The sequence below is a fragment of the Seriola aureovittata genome, chromosome 24, assembly GCF_021018895.1.
Source record: "Seriola aureovittata isolate HTS-2021-v1 ecotype China chromosome 24, ASM2101889v1, whole genome shotgun sequence".
In the NCBI taxonomy this organism is placed as follows: domain Eukaryota; kingdom Metazoa; phylum Chordata; class Actinopteri; order Carangiformes; family Carangidae; genus Seriola; species Seriola aureovittata.
The window spans coordinates 5,190,127-5,203,380 of record NC_079387.1 but is presented as its reverse complement, the minus strand read 5'-3'; the positions used below and the strand labels follow the sequence as shown (position 1 = coordinate 5,203,380).

The following is a 13,254-nucleotide window of genomic DNA, read 5'->3' as shown; positions in this document are numbered from 1 at the left end:
GATTTTGTTATAGTTACAAATTATTTGACTATACTGTGTATTGTGACAGAGATGTACGTTACATTACCTTTGTTATCTTGTCTGCCACTGTGAATATAGAGAATTAGTTTTGTCCTAACTTCAGATACTGTATCGTGGGGATACAACTGTGGTTTTAGGGTTAAATCAGTCCAAGTATTTGCCTACAAAATTCAGTCAAAATCTGAATATTCAGTGTCTGACCATTGTCGGTCTGATTCAGCTTTTTTCCGAGCAAATGATTCACATTTGGACTCATGTCATAATGTTATTCCTTAAATGTTTATACAGGATTGCTCAATGTCAGCAAAGAAATGAACAGCTGAACTGCTGTAAAAAAAAACAAAAAAAAACAGCACAAATGTTAAAGGATTGTTCTTGTGCCATGATGCAACAGGATCCTGTTTCGGAGTTATTCAACAATAACATCCATAAATGAAGGGACAAAGAAGTTTGAGAGTTTCAGTTTGTTAGTTTGTTGTAAACAGATAAACGCTGATGCCGTCTGTCATAGCATCAGGTTTCAGTATTTTTCCTCATTTATCTCTTTTCTCAGAGAAGAGTGAGTGTGTTTGAATGCATGCTGACGTGGGTAATCAGACACAGAACCTTTTGAGAATTTGGTGAATCAGTTTAACTCTTCATGTGGACGAAAACGTGATGAGTCAGTCCCATGCAGGGTTTATTTGAAGATAAATTGTTGTTGCATGGTTGTTGAAGTGTGTGTTCCATTGTGCAGAAGTTGCAGGGTTCAGGACCCCTCATGCTGACAGAAGAAGAGAAGAGGACCCTGGTTGCTGAGGGTTACCCAGTACCCAACAAACTTCCTCTCACCAAGAGTGAAGAGAAGGCACTGAAGAGAGTCAGACGGAAGATTAAAAATAAGGTACACACAGTACCTTTTATTCTGTTCATGTTCACAGCAGCACTGAACATCTGATTGAATAAAAGCTATTCACAGAATGATTCTGACTGACTGGGGGGGGGGGGCATTACTGAGAATCAAATGGTGATGCTAAAACAGAAATAGTTACTGAAATAGTCTCATGATGTCAAACATTTCCTGCAGCTGCTCTGTAGCTCCACCTGAAGAAATTAATTAGGGTACCTAATTCTAGAAAAAAAGAAGATAATGTTTGTCTGTTTTTCTTCCCAGATCTCAGCTCAGGAGAGTCGGAGGAAGAAGAAAGAGTATGTGGAATGTCTGGAGAAGAAGTAAGGCTTGGAAAAAATCTTTGCCCTTATTTTTCCGTTCCTTTTCCACTCCTCTTTGGTTTACCTTTGTATCTGTCTGTCATTTTGTGACTTCCAAACACTTTTTTTCTCATTATAGTCCCCTCAAATGGTATTAAAGTTACCATACTACAATATCTCAGTGGCCACTATTAAAATCAGAAATTCTGTGTTTAGTGTTTGCACCAGTTTTACTAAATTGATCTTTAATTAATCCAAAACTAAAAACTGAATCAGTTGTAATCCTTGAATTTGGTGAACAGATCTTTGTGGCACAGTGACAGAATCTTTAAGGATAATTCTGGTGTTATTTTATGTTTTTCTTTTGTCAACAAAGAAAATACCAAAACCAATGACGTTTTAAGGCGTCAGTTTGCTTCATATAACCAGGGTTGTACAATATGTCGATGAAGTCAGACAGTCAGATGACCCCTCTTTTTGAAGCATGCTGAGGCCTGAATCTTTCTCTCAAAACTTTTTGACTTCCCTACCCTGTCCTTTTTAGCAAAGGTTGTGCAAACAGGAGTAAATAGTGCACTGATTGGGGACTATTTTAATACGTGAATTGATACACACTTTGTGCTCCAGAGTATTTACAGCAGCAGGACAGTACATGTATGTATGTGTGTGTTCATGTCATCGGTGTGGATCATTGATGTGCTTTTAGTAGTTGTAGGACAATAAGGAGGTTTGTTTGAATTGAATCAGAACCAAATCATGCCAGTTACAAAGCGATGTCAATGCAGTGAATGAATAACTTTTTCTTCCATTTTTCCGAGCTGTTTTAACAATGTATTTTAGAGTATTGTCTTTGGTCCAGAAGGCAGCCATGTTGGTCAGTGAGGTTTTCCATGAGTTGAATCTAACCATAGGCCTTTTTATACATAATTGTGTGCTCTTTATGTACATGACCAGCACAGAAAATGAAAAATGCAACTGGCAAAGAGAGAAAAGATAGAATTGTGTAATGCTGAAGTGAACTTGGCAGTTGAAGTTCAGTTAAGATGCCGTTTTTGTATTTAGAGGTTTTCCCAACTGGTTCAGAGCTGAGTGCGGTAACAGACGCTACAGCTCTGCTGGGGATTACACTGGGGGCAGCACACCCACAAACACACAGGTTATAGCGGGGTTAGATTTCACCAGCACTCATCTTGTCTCTACGTCTTCTGATTCATTAAAGAACCTCAGAAGTGAACAGAAAATCCTTTCTCCTCCTTCCCTTTCTTTCCTTTGTTATTCTGGCCTTTCTTTGCTATGGCGGGACTCCAATAACCTGTTGAACACATGGGTCAGACCGAAAGAGACTCCGACAGCGAGAGTGAAAGAGAGATGAAAATGTGGGGGTGTTTTGACGTTGCATAAAGTAAATTGGTGTAGTCCTTTGATAAGTACCAATAGAGGTTCCTACAGGTGGTAACAAAACGTCATATTAATCCCATCAGGGTAAGGAGAGAGTTGTGTTATCTTTCAACTGAATCAGGAGAACAGAGGTAAAAACAGAGAGATCCTCCTCTTTATATCCTCTTTGTGTTGTTGTGTCTGTTTTGAAGACGAGGGCAGAATTACTGCATGACCCCACCGAAAGAAAACAGCAGGACGACTCGCTGGAAGGAATGTGAATGAATGAGGAGGAGATCAGGAGGATTATGAGGAAGAGAGCGAGAGATTAGCAGGATGTTGGATTGATAATTGAGATCAGTAGGATTAGCAGAGATGACACAGGATAGAGGAAGGAAAAAGAAAAAGGGATGAGAGGGAGACAGTCTAGAGCAGGAATCTCTTATCTCAATAAAAGATGTTTAAATGTCATTTCAAAATGCTTGAACACTTCTAAAATATCTGTAAAGAATCTCAATGTTGAATTAAAATGATCCACGTTGTCTCTAATATGTCAGTTAGGACATAATGGTATAAAATGTGACAGCTCTCTCTTCTAATGTCTATATAATCCCATTCTTGTTTTTATTAGTTCTTAGGTACATTACAAGTGTATTCAATAGTTGTTTTTGGATGAAAAGCTGAAATATAACCAATGTTAACTGTCCAATACTCATCTAAACAGCCCCTGAAGTCCCATAGATTCACCATCTTAGTTTACCATGTCAGCATGGTAACATCTGCCACTTAGCACAGCTGAGGATGATGGGAATGTCATCGGTTTTGAAGTAAAATATTGGACAAATTAAAATGTCAACCTGCTGGTGGTGCTACAGGAGAAGTTAGGGGGTCAACAAACTCATGAGGACTCATTATTGGATGCAAAATATAATGGTAACCCATTCAATAGTTGTTGAGATATTTCAGTCTGGACCAAAGTGGTTATTCAGTGTTATTCATAGAGCCGTGTCTCTACTGTGGCTAAGAGTGAAAGTGTATTGTCAGTCAAATTCAGTGAAACCACCTGAATAACTCTTGATTCTCTTAAGCTTCAAACTTTCTGATCTGAGTAGCAGAGTCAAAATGTTGACAAAAATCTGTGTGTGTGTGTGTGTGTGTGTGTGTGTGGTGTGTGTGTGTGTGTGTGTGTGTGTGTGTGTGTGTGCGCGCATCAGGGTGGAGAACTACACGTCAGAAAACAGCGATCTATGGAGAAAAGTAGAAAACCTGGAGACTGCCAACAGGTGAGGCTTCTTGCACACACACACACACACACACACACACAAACACACACACACACACGCGCGCGCGCACGCACACACACACTCAGGCTGATATTAGTGTTGTTTTGCCGCTGTGTCTCTGAACAGACTGAAGCTGTTGTGCGTTGGCTCCAAACATTTATAACACAGATCCAGGATTCATGTAATGATGTTTGGATTATCATCACTGAAAACAGCAACAGGACAGCAACAAGTTTGCAAAGAATGCAGCCTGATAATGTGAGAGTTGACTGATTGGTTGCAGCAGGGCTGGAGAAACTGGTTCTCATTTATCTTGGAGAAATAACGATTATTATAACTGCAAGCCAGAAAAACGCTGCAGCCATGTGGTCTTCAAAGGACAAAAGTACTCTACTGTAGGTTATACATACTAGTATTTATGCTCTGTATGTATAAAACGTTTGATGTATATATACAGTGAATTACACTGAGAGAATTATAGGAGAAATTTATCTGCTCCATAAGCAAAGTTTAGACTCACCCTGCTCCATTCGTCTCCTCTGTTATTATAACAATATGAAACCAATCTGCTATTATCATGGAGTGGGTGGGTAGATGGGTGGGTGGGTGTGGTGAGATAGACGTTTGAGGGTTGAGAGGAGGGGGGGTGTCTCTACAAAGTCCGTCTGTCTGTCTGTGGCAGAGTCAGTCTGTCATTAAAGCTGCGAGTTAACAGTAGCTTTCATCATGGTAGGCAACCCCCTCCCTTCCCACCACACACACACACACACACACACACACACACACACACACACACACTCTCTCTCTCTCCCTCAGATGAATATGTGAAACCACCACACAGGGGAACAATGACTTGGCACAAAGTGGGAAACATGAGTCAGCACACTCATTCTCACATAAAGTCCAGAATATGTGTGTGGGTCTTAAAAAAAAAAAAAAAAAAAGGTTCTTAAATGACTGAACTAAATTTAAGCTCCTAGTTCCTAAAAATGCCCCAGATGCAGTTATTAGTGGTCATTTTGTTCTCCGTGCAGTGTTTTTTCTGTACTGCATGTCTGATTCATACAGATCTGGGTTCGTGTTACTGGTTTATTAGTTGTACAAGAATAGTTTTAACTCCAATTCCATGCAGCATTAAATGTGTTTTTTAAAGTGTTAAATTTGTTTCGCACAAAGCTTTTTTTTTTTCACTGCAATTAAATCTGACCAGACACTCACTCAAACAGGGATTTTTCACAGATGTTTATTTGCTGTCAGATGAGAAGATTTATAATGATGTCAGCTCTGTGAGCCCAGTTCAGCCCAGTGGTTAAGGGTATGCTTAGCCTAGCTTAGCACAAAACATTTGAAGCAAGAGGAAAGTGCTAGCCAAGCGTCCCTAGACGTAAAACAACTCATAACAACTCTGAGCAATGTTTGTCTCATTTTGATTTAATGCATTCATTTAATTTTTTCAGTCTCGCGCTGAATATTTACATACACTTTCATTCACCCAGTCAACCAGCATGACCTTTGGAAGTCACTGTATATTTTAAGCAGCAATAACTGTAGCAGTAAATTACTGTGGTTTTACATCAAAGTCCTGTGTGACTGACGCTGGTTAGTATCATCCCATGTACATTTATTGCAGCTGGCAAAATGCTTCACTCTGGTGCACGTGACAGACCTCAGCATGGAAATTTAAAATATAACATGTAGCAGGAGACTGACTCACAGCTCCACTCATTGTCTCGTTTAATCACAGAATCTGTGATAGAATGATTAACCCGTTTAGTGTCTGGTTTAGTTTCTAACTCATCACATGACTCAATGACTTGCTGAGGGCTGGTTCGCTGTGTGCGGCAGTAACTGGCTCTCTGTCTCCACTCAGTGGCGAGAGTGTGTCCTCACAGCCCCTGACAGCTCATACCATCAGAACCCTGCTCTCCAGATCCCACTGATATACTTTATCGAAGTGTTTTACCTCCGGTACACTGTTCAACTCTACTGCTCTTTACTAACTGGCAAAACAGCAGCAGATCAGGTGGTTAAAGTTTACTGTAATCAACCCAGAGTGGAGCAGCACACAAGGGGAGAGAAACTCTCTGGAGGGACATCGTAGATTTTAGGTGAAATAAACTCTACGTCTCAGTGTGTGCGTAACTCTTCCTGTGGTTTCCAATGGCTTTACATGTGCTGAGTATACTGTACTTAGTGGTGGATGGACAGTCGAGCCATGTGTGTGAATGCACACACTATGGACATAAACACATACTCATTAAAGAGGCAGAATCACAGGGGTGCTTCCTGCCCCGAGTTTAACCTCTTAGGCTGCTCTTCCTCTCAGACTCTGCACAAATCATCAGGCTCTAATCCCGACCTTGACCATCTGGAAATACTGAAATATAAGAATTTTAACAGGTTGAACTTCCTTGAGGTGTTGGATTCCTCCAAGTGCTCCAAGGCACCTGTATTAGAAGTTCTCTGGCTGCCCTTGACTAAGGCAATAGGCTTTAAACTGCTTCCTGCTCTTTTATACTGGGGATAACTCTAACACAAAGCAGCTATTTAATATTCTTCTGTAATGTATCTGTCTTGTTCTCTCTAGGTCTCTGCTACAGCAGCTCCAGAAGCTCCAGTCATTGATTTCAGGGAAAGTTGTTCCCCGTTCTTGTAAAATGGCCTCAACTCAAACAGGGACATGCCTCATGGTAAATACTTCTGCAGTTCTAAAGTTCTTCACACACAAAAAATATATACATAATGATTATATATTGACGGGAGTGTTTTGTTCCTCTCTCTGTGCAGATGGTGGCTGTGTGTTTTGTCCTGGTGTTGGGCTCCTTCTCCCCCTGCCTCTCACCCCTCTCCTTCCTCACTCACGCCTCCTCTTTGTCCTCCACCTCTTCTTCCTCCTCTCCTCCCCCTCTTCCGTCAGCGGACCTCTACACCACCAGTCAGGGTAGGTCTAGAAATAAACCATCCCAGTGGACAGTATATGACCAGTTTGTGACGTTCAGGGCAAGATTTCAACAGTCTATAGTTCAAGACTTAAAATGCATTCCACCTCCCTATAAATTCACTTCCTTTAACCACTTCCACCACTGAAGTCAGGCGGTCATCATGTTAAATACCACTCTGTTGTGCCAAGACCCATCCTGTGAGTGGTGAGAGAAAAGGTCTGCTAGACTGTACCCAAACTGAAATTCTACAAGATGATGTCCTAAAATGTCCCCGAAGATATTCAATTTACAATAATTTAAGTCAGAAAAACTGAAAACCATCGCACTGAAACAAAGCTTCAAACAGCAAATATAATGTTTGATAAATGAGTGCATACAAATGCTCTAATTCTATTTTAAAAATGTTCACATGTACAGCATGAAAACTGCTGCGTGTTTGTGTTGCAGTGCGTTCCCGCAGCCTGCTCTTCTACAATGAAGGGGCTCCACTGGAGGAGAGTTCAGTGACAGAAGGGGAGAGGCTACAGTCAGAAGCCCACTCCCACATCCAGACAAGCCGTTACACAGCTGACGCCCACAGCAACCAGACAACTGGGCCCAAGTTAGACCGGAGGTGTGAACCACACTCCACTGATACTGTGATCTCTCTCTGTTACATATCAAACAGTATTAATTCATTTCCTCTCTTCTGTCCTCAGAGAAACAAAACCAGACGGAGTCTCAGAGTTTTTCTGACAGACCGCATGACCCCTCCTCCCATGACTTCTCACCTCTGACCCCTAAAAAAGCCAAAACCTCCGGAGTCCTGAGCTCAGCAGGCTTCATATCAACATCCAACTGGACCAAAACATACCTGTGTCTACATTACTATGTCAGCAAGTCCATCATCATCATCATCATCATCATCATCATCATCCCTTCTAGCGAGTGACTTTCTCTGCTTCAAGACTTCACGACTCATCCTCCACAGCCAGCGTCCTGCTCGTACGTAACGCTTCACTTCTCTGCTTCAGCAGACTCTGCTACACCTGAATACTTGATTTTAAAGGGACCTTATTATTGGAGTTTCCATTTTTATGCATTTAAATACAGAATAATTCATTCAATACCCAACTAATCCATCCATATTCAGCTTAAACAACCGTACATTACATGAAAAACATGGTCATGACAGACCTAAAACAGCCACTCTCGCCATGTAGCAAAGAGAAAACAGTGATACATCCTGCACCTTTATACCCAAAAACATAAATATGGAAACTTGACGGACCTCCACTGTGGGATTTTGGTGTATGTTAGAATGTGGTGTTAGTACTCTAGATCCATTACATTGGATCGTTGCTTTAATTTTTAACCAATCACTTACTTTATGTTAATCAAGGGCTGCAACAAATGATTATCGTGATTATCGAGTCATCTATCAGTTATTCTTTTGACTAATCAATTAATCACTTAGTCCAGAAAATGTAAAACAATTGTGAAAAAGGCCTGTCACAGTCTCCAAGAGGTCAAAGTGACATCTTTAAATGTCTTTTTTTTTTCAGATTCTCACATTTGAGAAACTAAAGACAGAATTCTTGGCATTTTTCCTTGGTGATTAATCGATTATCAGAATTGTCGCTGATTCATTTTCTGTCATCAGCTAATCGAGTAATCATTTCAGCTCTTTTAGAACAGCACATTTGAATGCAACATGAGTTGCTACAAACACATCCTGTGTAAAAGTGCCTTTCACTTGCTTCAGTCAAATATGACTAACTTGGCCTTACACCTAATGTCCACACAGACGATTATAGAGGCGGAAATGTAACTCTAACTAGATTACACACTGTTTAAATCAGAGCTGGCCCCAGTCTCTTGAGGGACTGGATGAATGTTCAGAATCCAAACATTTTATTTCACATGCCTCTCAATGTATTTGGGGGCATCGCAGTAAAAGCTTTGTGGCAAAATCACCTTGGCTATGAGCCAGCTTTGGTTAGAACAGCTTGAAAAGCCAGTTGTGTAATGGGTTTTCAGTTAGAGTTACACATAAACATGTAATGTGTTTTATTTTTACATTTTTTAAAGTTGTAGTTTTTCACTTTCAAATTCTGACCACAACTCTATATTATTTTTGGGCAGGAAACCATATTTTCATATCCAGGGACCATTAAAGGGGTTCTGACAGAGGTTGGGAAAGAATGACATAAAAGTATTTTTATGGAATTAAAAAATTGTATATGTAATATATTTGCAGCATCAAAAAAGAGCATATTTAATTTATGCAACAAAAAAAGAAATAATGAAATGTTTTTAAAGTTAGTTTATCTTATTGTCTCATTTTTCTAAATAATGTTTACAAAAAAAACACAAAAATACAACTTATAATATATTCTGAGCATCAAAAAAGGGCATATTTATTTTATGCAAAAAAAAAAAAGGAATTGTATGTTGTGTTTTGGCATTTAGGATGATGTGAAGTTTTACATGATGGTGTGTAGTTTACATGGTGTGTCATGGATTGTAAAACTTTGACATGATCTGTTTGTGTCTTTTAACTGTAATACAGTCTTTATGTTTCACTGCTGTCGTATGAAAACCTCTGCAGGTCTTTTTTATTCCCTTATGATTTAAAAATCAATTGAAAAAAATCCAATTTTACCCAGAAGTTAAAGTTCTTGACCCAGAAAGCCAAAGAAATTTATCACAAACCAACTGCAAACCTGTAAAAATTATAATACGGTCAATAATGTGTAATATAAATATTTTTCTGCTATAAAAACATCCTATGACCTCGAAGCAGCAGAGGAAACATCTAAAACATTAACTAAATGAGCTCATGCGACAGCAGTGCATGTTGTATTTATTCCTGTTTGTAGAAAGTGTGTATATATTGATGAAGCCAATCAGGGGACTAAAACATTCCAGGAAGTAAAACACCGCTAGCTTTGTTCTCTCCACAATTTGAAGGAACACCAGGACATTAGAAAAAAGTTTTTATTTCTTCACCACTATTCTGACAATGTGAGAAAAATCAATGATACTCGTCATGGTATTCCTTCAAATTAAAAGTTATGAAAACAGATGTTTCACTGTCCCAGTCCAAATCCTTGAGGAAACAATTACAAACTCTGACCATAAAACATCCAGAAATCCTTTTTGATCTTCACAACATTACAGTTCACTAAGATTTTCTATTTTTCTTCTCTGTTCATTTCATTTTGTGTCCCTCATGCTAAGCGTACACAAAGACATCACGTGACTGCAGCCCGTTGCACAACCATCCTGTCATTCTCGCCTTTAACAGTCTTAATGCACCAGTGTACATAAATAATGACAACTTAATGTGCAGATGTTGTAAATAAAGGGCCTTGTTTTTGTATTGTGACATAGTCCAAGATTTTAACCTGTGGAATTACGTGGGAAAGGGAAAAAATAGGAGAAAAAACAGTGGATATTTGGGGAAGAAGGTGGGGAGGGATTTTAAAAAATAGCAGGGAGGGTGACTTTTTCCACTTGTAAAGAAACCTGGACGACACAGTAGCTTCACACAGTTTGAATAGTTGTACAACACCAGCAAGTGCTTGATTATTCTAACATCTCCATGAACATTTGGAGTCCAGAGAGAATAATCCAGCACTTCCCAATGAGTTCAGTTGTTTGAAATGTGTTTGGATATAATGTTGTCTTGGTTTGTTGTATAGTGTCTTGCATGTTCCTCCATATATAACTATATTATCTTAGTGTAGTCAGTAGAGTAGAAACCAGCAAAATATTAAAAAACTGCATCAGCAACACTGCGTCTATAGAAGTTCTTGCTTTATATGTGACTTTTGTGACTTGATTTGCTCTGGTTCCAGTCTTGACATAATCTTCATCTCTTTGACGTCTTCATGAACTCGACTTGAGTCCCGAGTCCAGCCAGTGCTTTAGCTGAAGTGTTTGAGTATGAGCTGTTGTCTGAGGTCCTCTGCCTGGCTGTCGCGGTCCTCAGGTCTCTGTTCCAGGCTCTCGGGCTGCTCCAGAGGGTCGGTCCTCTCCAGGGTCCAGGCGTCTAGTCCAGACTGCAGGGAGGCGTTGTGGAGGACACAGCAGGCCAGCAGGATGGACGAGCTCCTCTCTGGAGAATACTACACAGGAGATGACAACAGAGGCCTTGATAAATGTATGACACTTCTCATAATGTGAATGAAAAACTGAACCCATTTTTTAGTGTGGTTTGTAGAAATGTAAAATTGCAAAATACATTCTGATGTATTACTGGGCAGTGACATATTTGAAACAGAATAGAACAGAGTGGAATAAAACAGACTAGAATAGAAGAAAGTACCTGTAGGTATCCTTTGGTGCCATCTAGACATCTGAATCTGGTCTGGATGGCTCTGAAGGTTCTGTCCACTATCTCATGTGTAGCAGTGTGGGCCAGATTATATCGAAACTCTGCAGGGGATTCTGGTTTGTCAACCGGGGTCATCAACCACTTCCTCAGAGGGTAACGACAGTCACCTAGGAAACAGGAAACCTCTTACCTCTGTACCAACATGTAACTCGAGGGGATTTTACAGAGTGATGCAGGAAGATTATAATCTGCATCTCACCCAGCAGCCAGCCCTTCTCTGTGTCCTGCAGCTGTTTGTGGAGAGCAGATCTTTCTAGAACATCGGTGTCTTTGAGTCCACCGGGCCAGTGGGTCTCTGCGCTGAGTAACAGTCCTCGGGCATCACAAACCAGCTGGCAGCCCACAGAGTGAAACCCCTTCTTGTTCACATACGACGAGTCTTCGCTGTTTGGAGCTTTGATGGCAACCTGGAGATCAAGAGCAAAGAACAGGGAGAAAGAGGGATCAGTCACCATCAAATACATACATAGTGATCAAAAGTGTTGATATAGTATAATACAATAAACCTGAACACAGTCCAGCACCCCCAGAACTCCTGGAAATCCTGCAACTCTCTGAAACTCCTGGAAGGACTGCTCTCTGCTGGAGGGATCCCTGTTTGGACAACTATTTGTGTTATTATGCATTTCCTCCTCTTTCTATAAAGCTTAATTTATGCTTTTTACTCTTAATATCTGTCTATATATGCAACAGCTGCATATTAATACCACAGGAACAAAGGTCATCTCTGTAAACCAGTTCAATAGCATGGTGTCATACCTGTTGAACATGATGAACTGAGGAGCTTTCTCCACCAGGGCTTTGGTCACATTGGACACACATCTTGACATCGAAGCCTGGCTGATCCCGATAGTATCTCCCATAGATGTCTGGAATGAGCCAGATGTGTAAAAGCCCAAAGCAGCCAATACCTGGACCTCAGGACTGATGGCTCTGGACCGCTGGGTACGTCTACATAGAGCCTAATACACAGACATAACAAGAGAAACACGACATAGTAGTTTATGCAGATTTGAGAAAGACCTACGTTTATTTTAAGTGCGAAATAAAAACTGAGGATGAGGACATACTCACCTCTCTGAGTAATTCCACCAGAAACAGAATAAACTCTCTGGGGAAGCCAAATTGTGTTAGGAGGAAGTTATCTGAGACAGAGTCCAGGTCAAAGCGGTCCAGGGTCTTATGACCTCGACCATGTAAGAGTAGATCACAGTCCAAGATGGCTATAGGGATCGCCATGCTGTAGGTAGTTATACATTTACATTAATAAATAAGTTGGATGCATTATGGGATTCTTGTTATAATCTTATTTGGCATTTATGGTGATATATTTACATTCTGTAAACACAGTCATTTCCACAAATAACAATCTGCTTCAAGGTTGTCCCGTTATGTTTTTCATTTACACCTATTGATACTGCCAATTCTCTATTTCTTACCTTACAAATTATATCTTTTTGCGCTGTATATTGCAAATACATGTCACTGCAGTTTCATTTAGTTTCATTGTATTTTGGTGCCAATATAACCTTTGCTCACTGAAGAAATGTGTGACGATATGACTTTCCAGCATGCATTTAATTGTGCTGCTGTATGTTTGCATAGACATAGAATTGAGATAAACCTGGCTATCGAGCTCATTGTGTCTATTACATTTAGACATATTTACCCCTTTCATTGTCGACTCTAACCTATAAAATGATAGGTTTTTGAAAACATGAAAAACTGTTCTCATGTTTAAAAGCGTATCATCAGTATGCAGCTAACGTAAGCTAGTTAGCTACCTAGTGTTTAAAATGTCCTAATTTCAATTTTGCGTGCCCGTGGAAACAACTCTAAGAATTCACGTAGGCAAATGGCCATAACTGAAAAAGAAGGCATTGTTCATTTATGCATTATTTAGAAAAAATCGCTTACTTTACCTAAGTCATGCAGCATTTGTCAACCAAAACAAGCCACAGGAACACCTAACATGCGTTGCGTTCGCAGATTCGACACAGAGATTGGTACCATGTCTTTTATGTATAGATTGACGTTTACTGTAAAAAAAAAAAAAAAA

The 13,254-nt window shown here is 40.0% G+C and overlaps 2 protein-coding genes across 2 annotated transcripts in view; one reads left to right on the top strand and one right to left on the bottom strand.

The window, feature by feature from the left end:
- Nucleotides 1-10,591, top strand: part of creb3l1 (cAMP responsive element binding protein 3-like 1) — a 32,983-nt gene extending 22,392 nt beyond the window's left edge. Inside the window, exons 7-13 of the mRNA XM_056370202.1 lie at nucleotides 758-904; nucleotides 1,175-1,233; nucleotides 3,804-3,872; nucleotides 6,460-6,562; nucleotides 6,660-6,813; nucleotides 7,262-7,427; nucleotides 7,513-10,591. Of these exons, the coding sequence (XP_056226177.1) occupies nucleotides 758-904; nucleotides 1,175-1,233; nucleotides 3,804-3,872; nucleotides 6,460-6,562; nucleotides 6,660-6,813; nucleotides 7,262-7,427; nucleotides 7,513-7,549 (735 nt within the window). The 3' untranslated portion in view covers nucleotides 7,550-10,591. The remainder of the gene's footprint in view (nucleotides 1-757; nucleotides 905-1,174; nucleotides 1,234-3,803; nucleotides 3,873-6,459; nucleotides 6,563-6,659; nucleotides 6,814-7,261; nucleotides 7,428-7,512) is intronic.
- harbi1 (harbinger transposase derived 1) lies at nucleotides 9,105-13,181 on the bottom strand. The gene is made up of 7 exons (XM_056370203.1): nucleotides 13,118-13,181; nucleotides 12,270-12,435; nucleotides 11,955-12,157; nucleotides 11,702-11,789; nucleotides 11,395-11,602; nucleotides 11,127-11,302; nucleotides 9,105-10,926 (listed from the first exon to the last, which is right to left on the bottom strand). Exons 2-7 carry the CDS (start codon nucleotides 12,432-12,434, stop codon nucleotides 10,726-10,728), a joined length of 1,041 nt encoding a protein of 346 aa, XP_056226178.1. The 5' UTR covers nucleotide 12,435; nucleotides 13,118-13,181; the 3' UTR covers nucleotides 9,105-10,725.
- Between the last annotated feature and the right edge of the window lie 73 nt (nucleotides 13,182-13,254).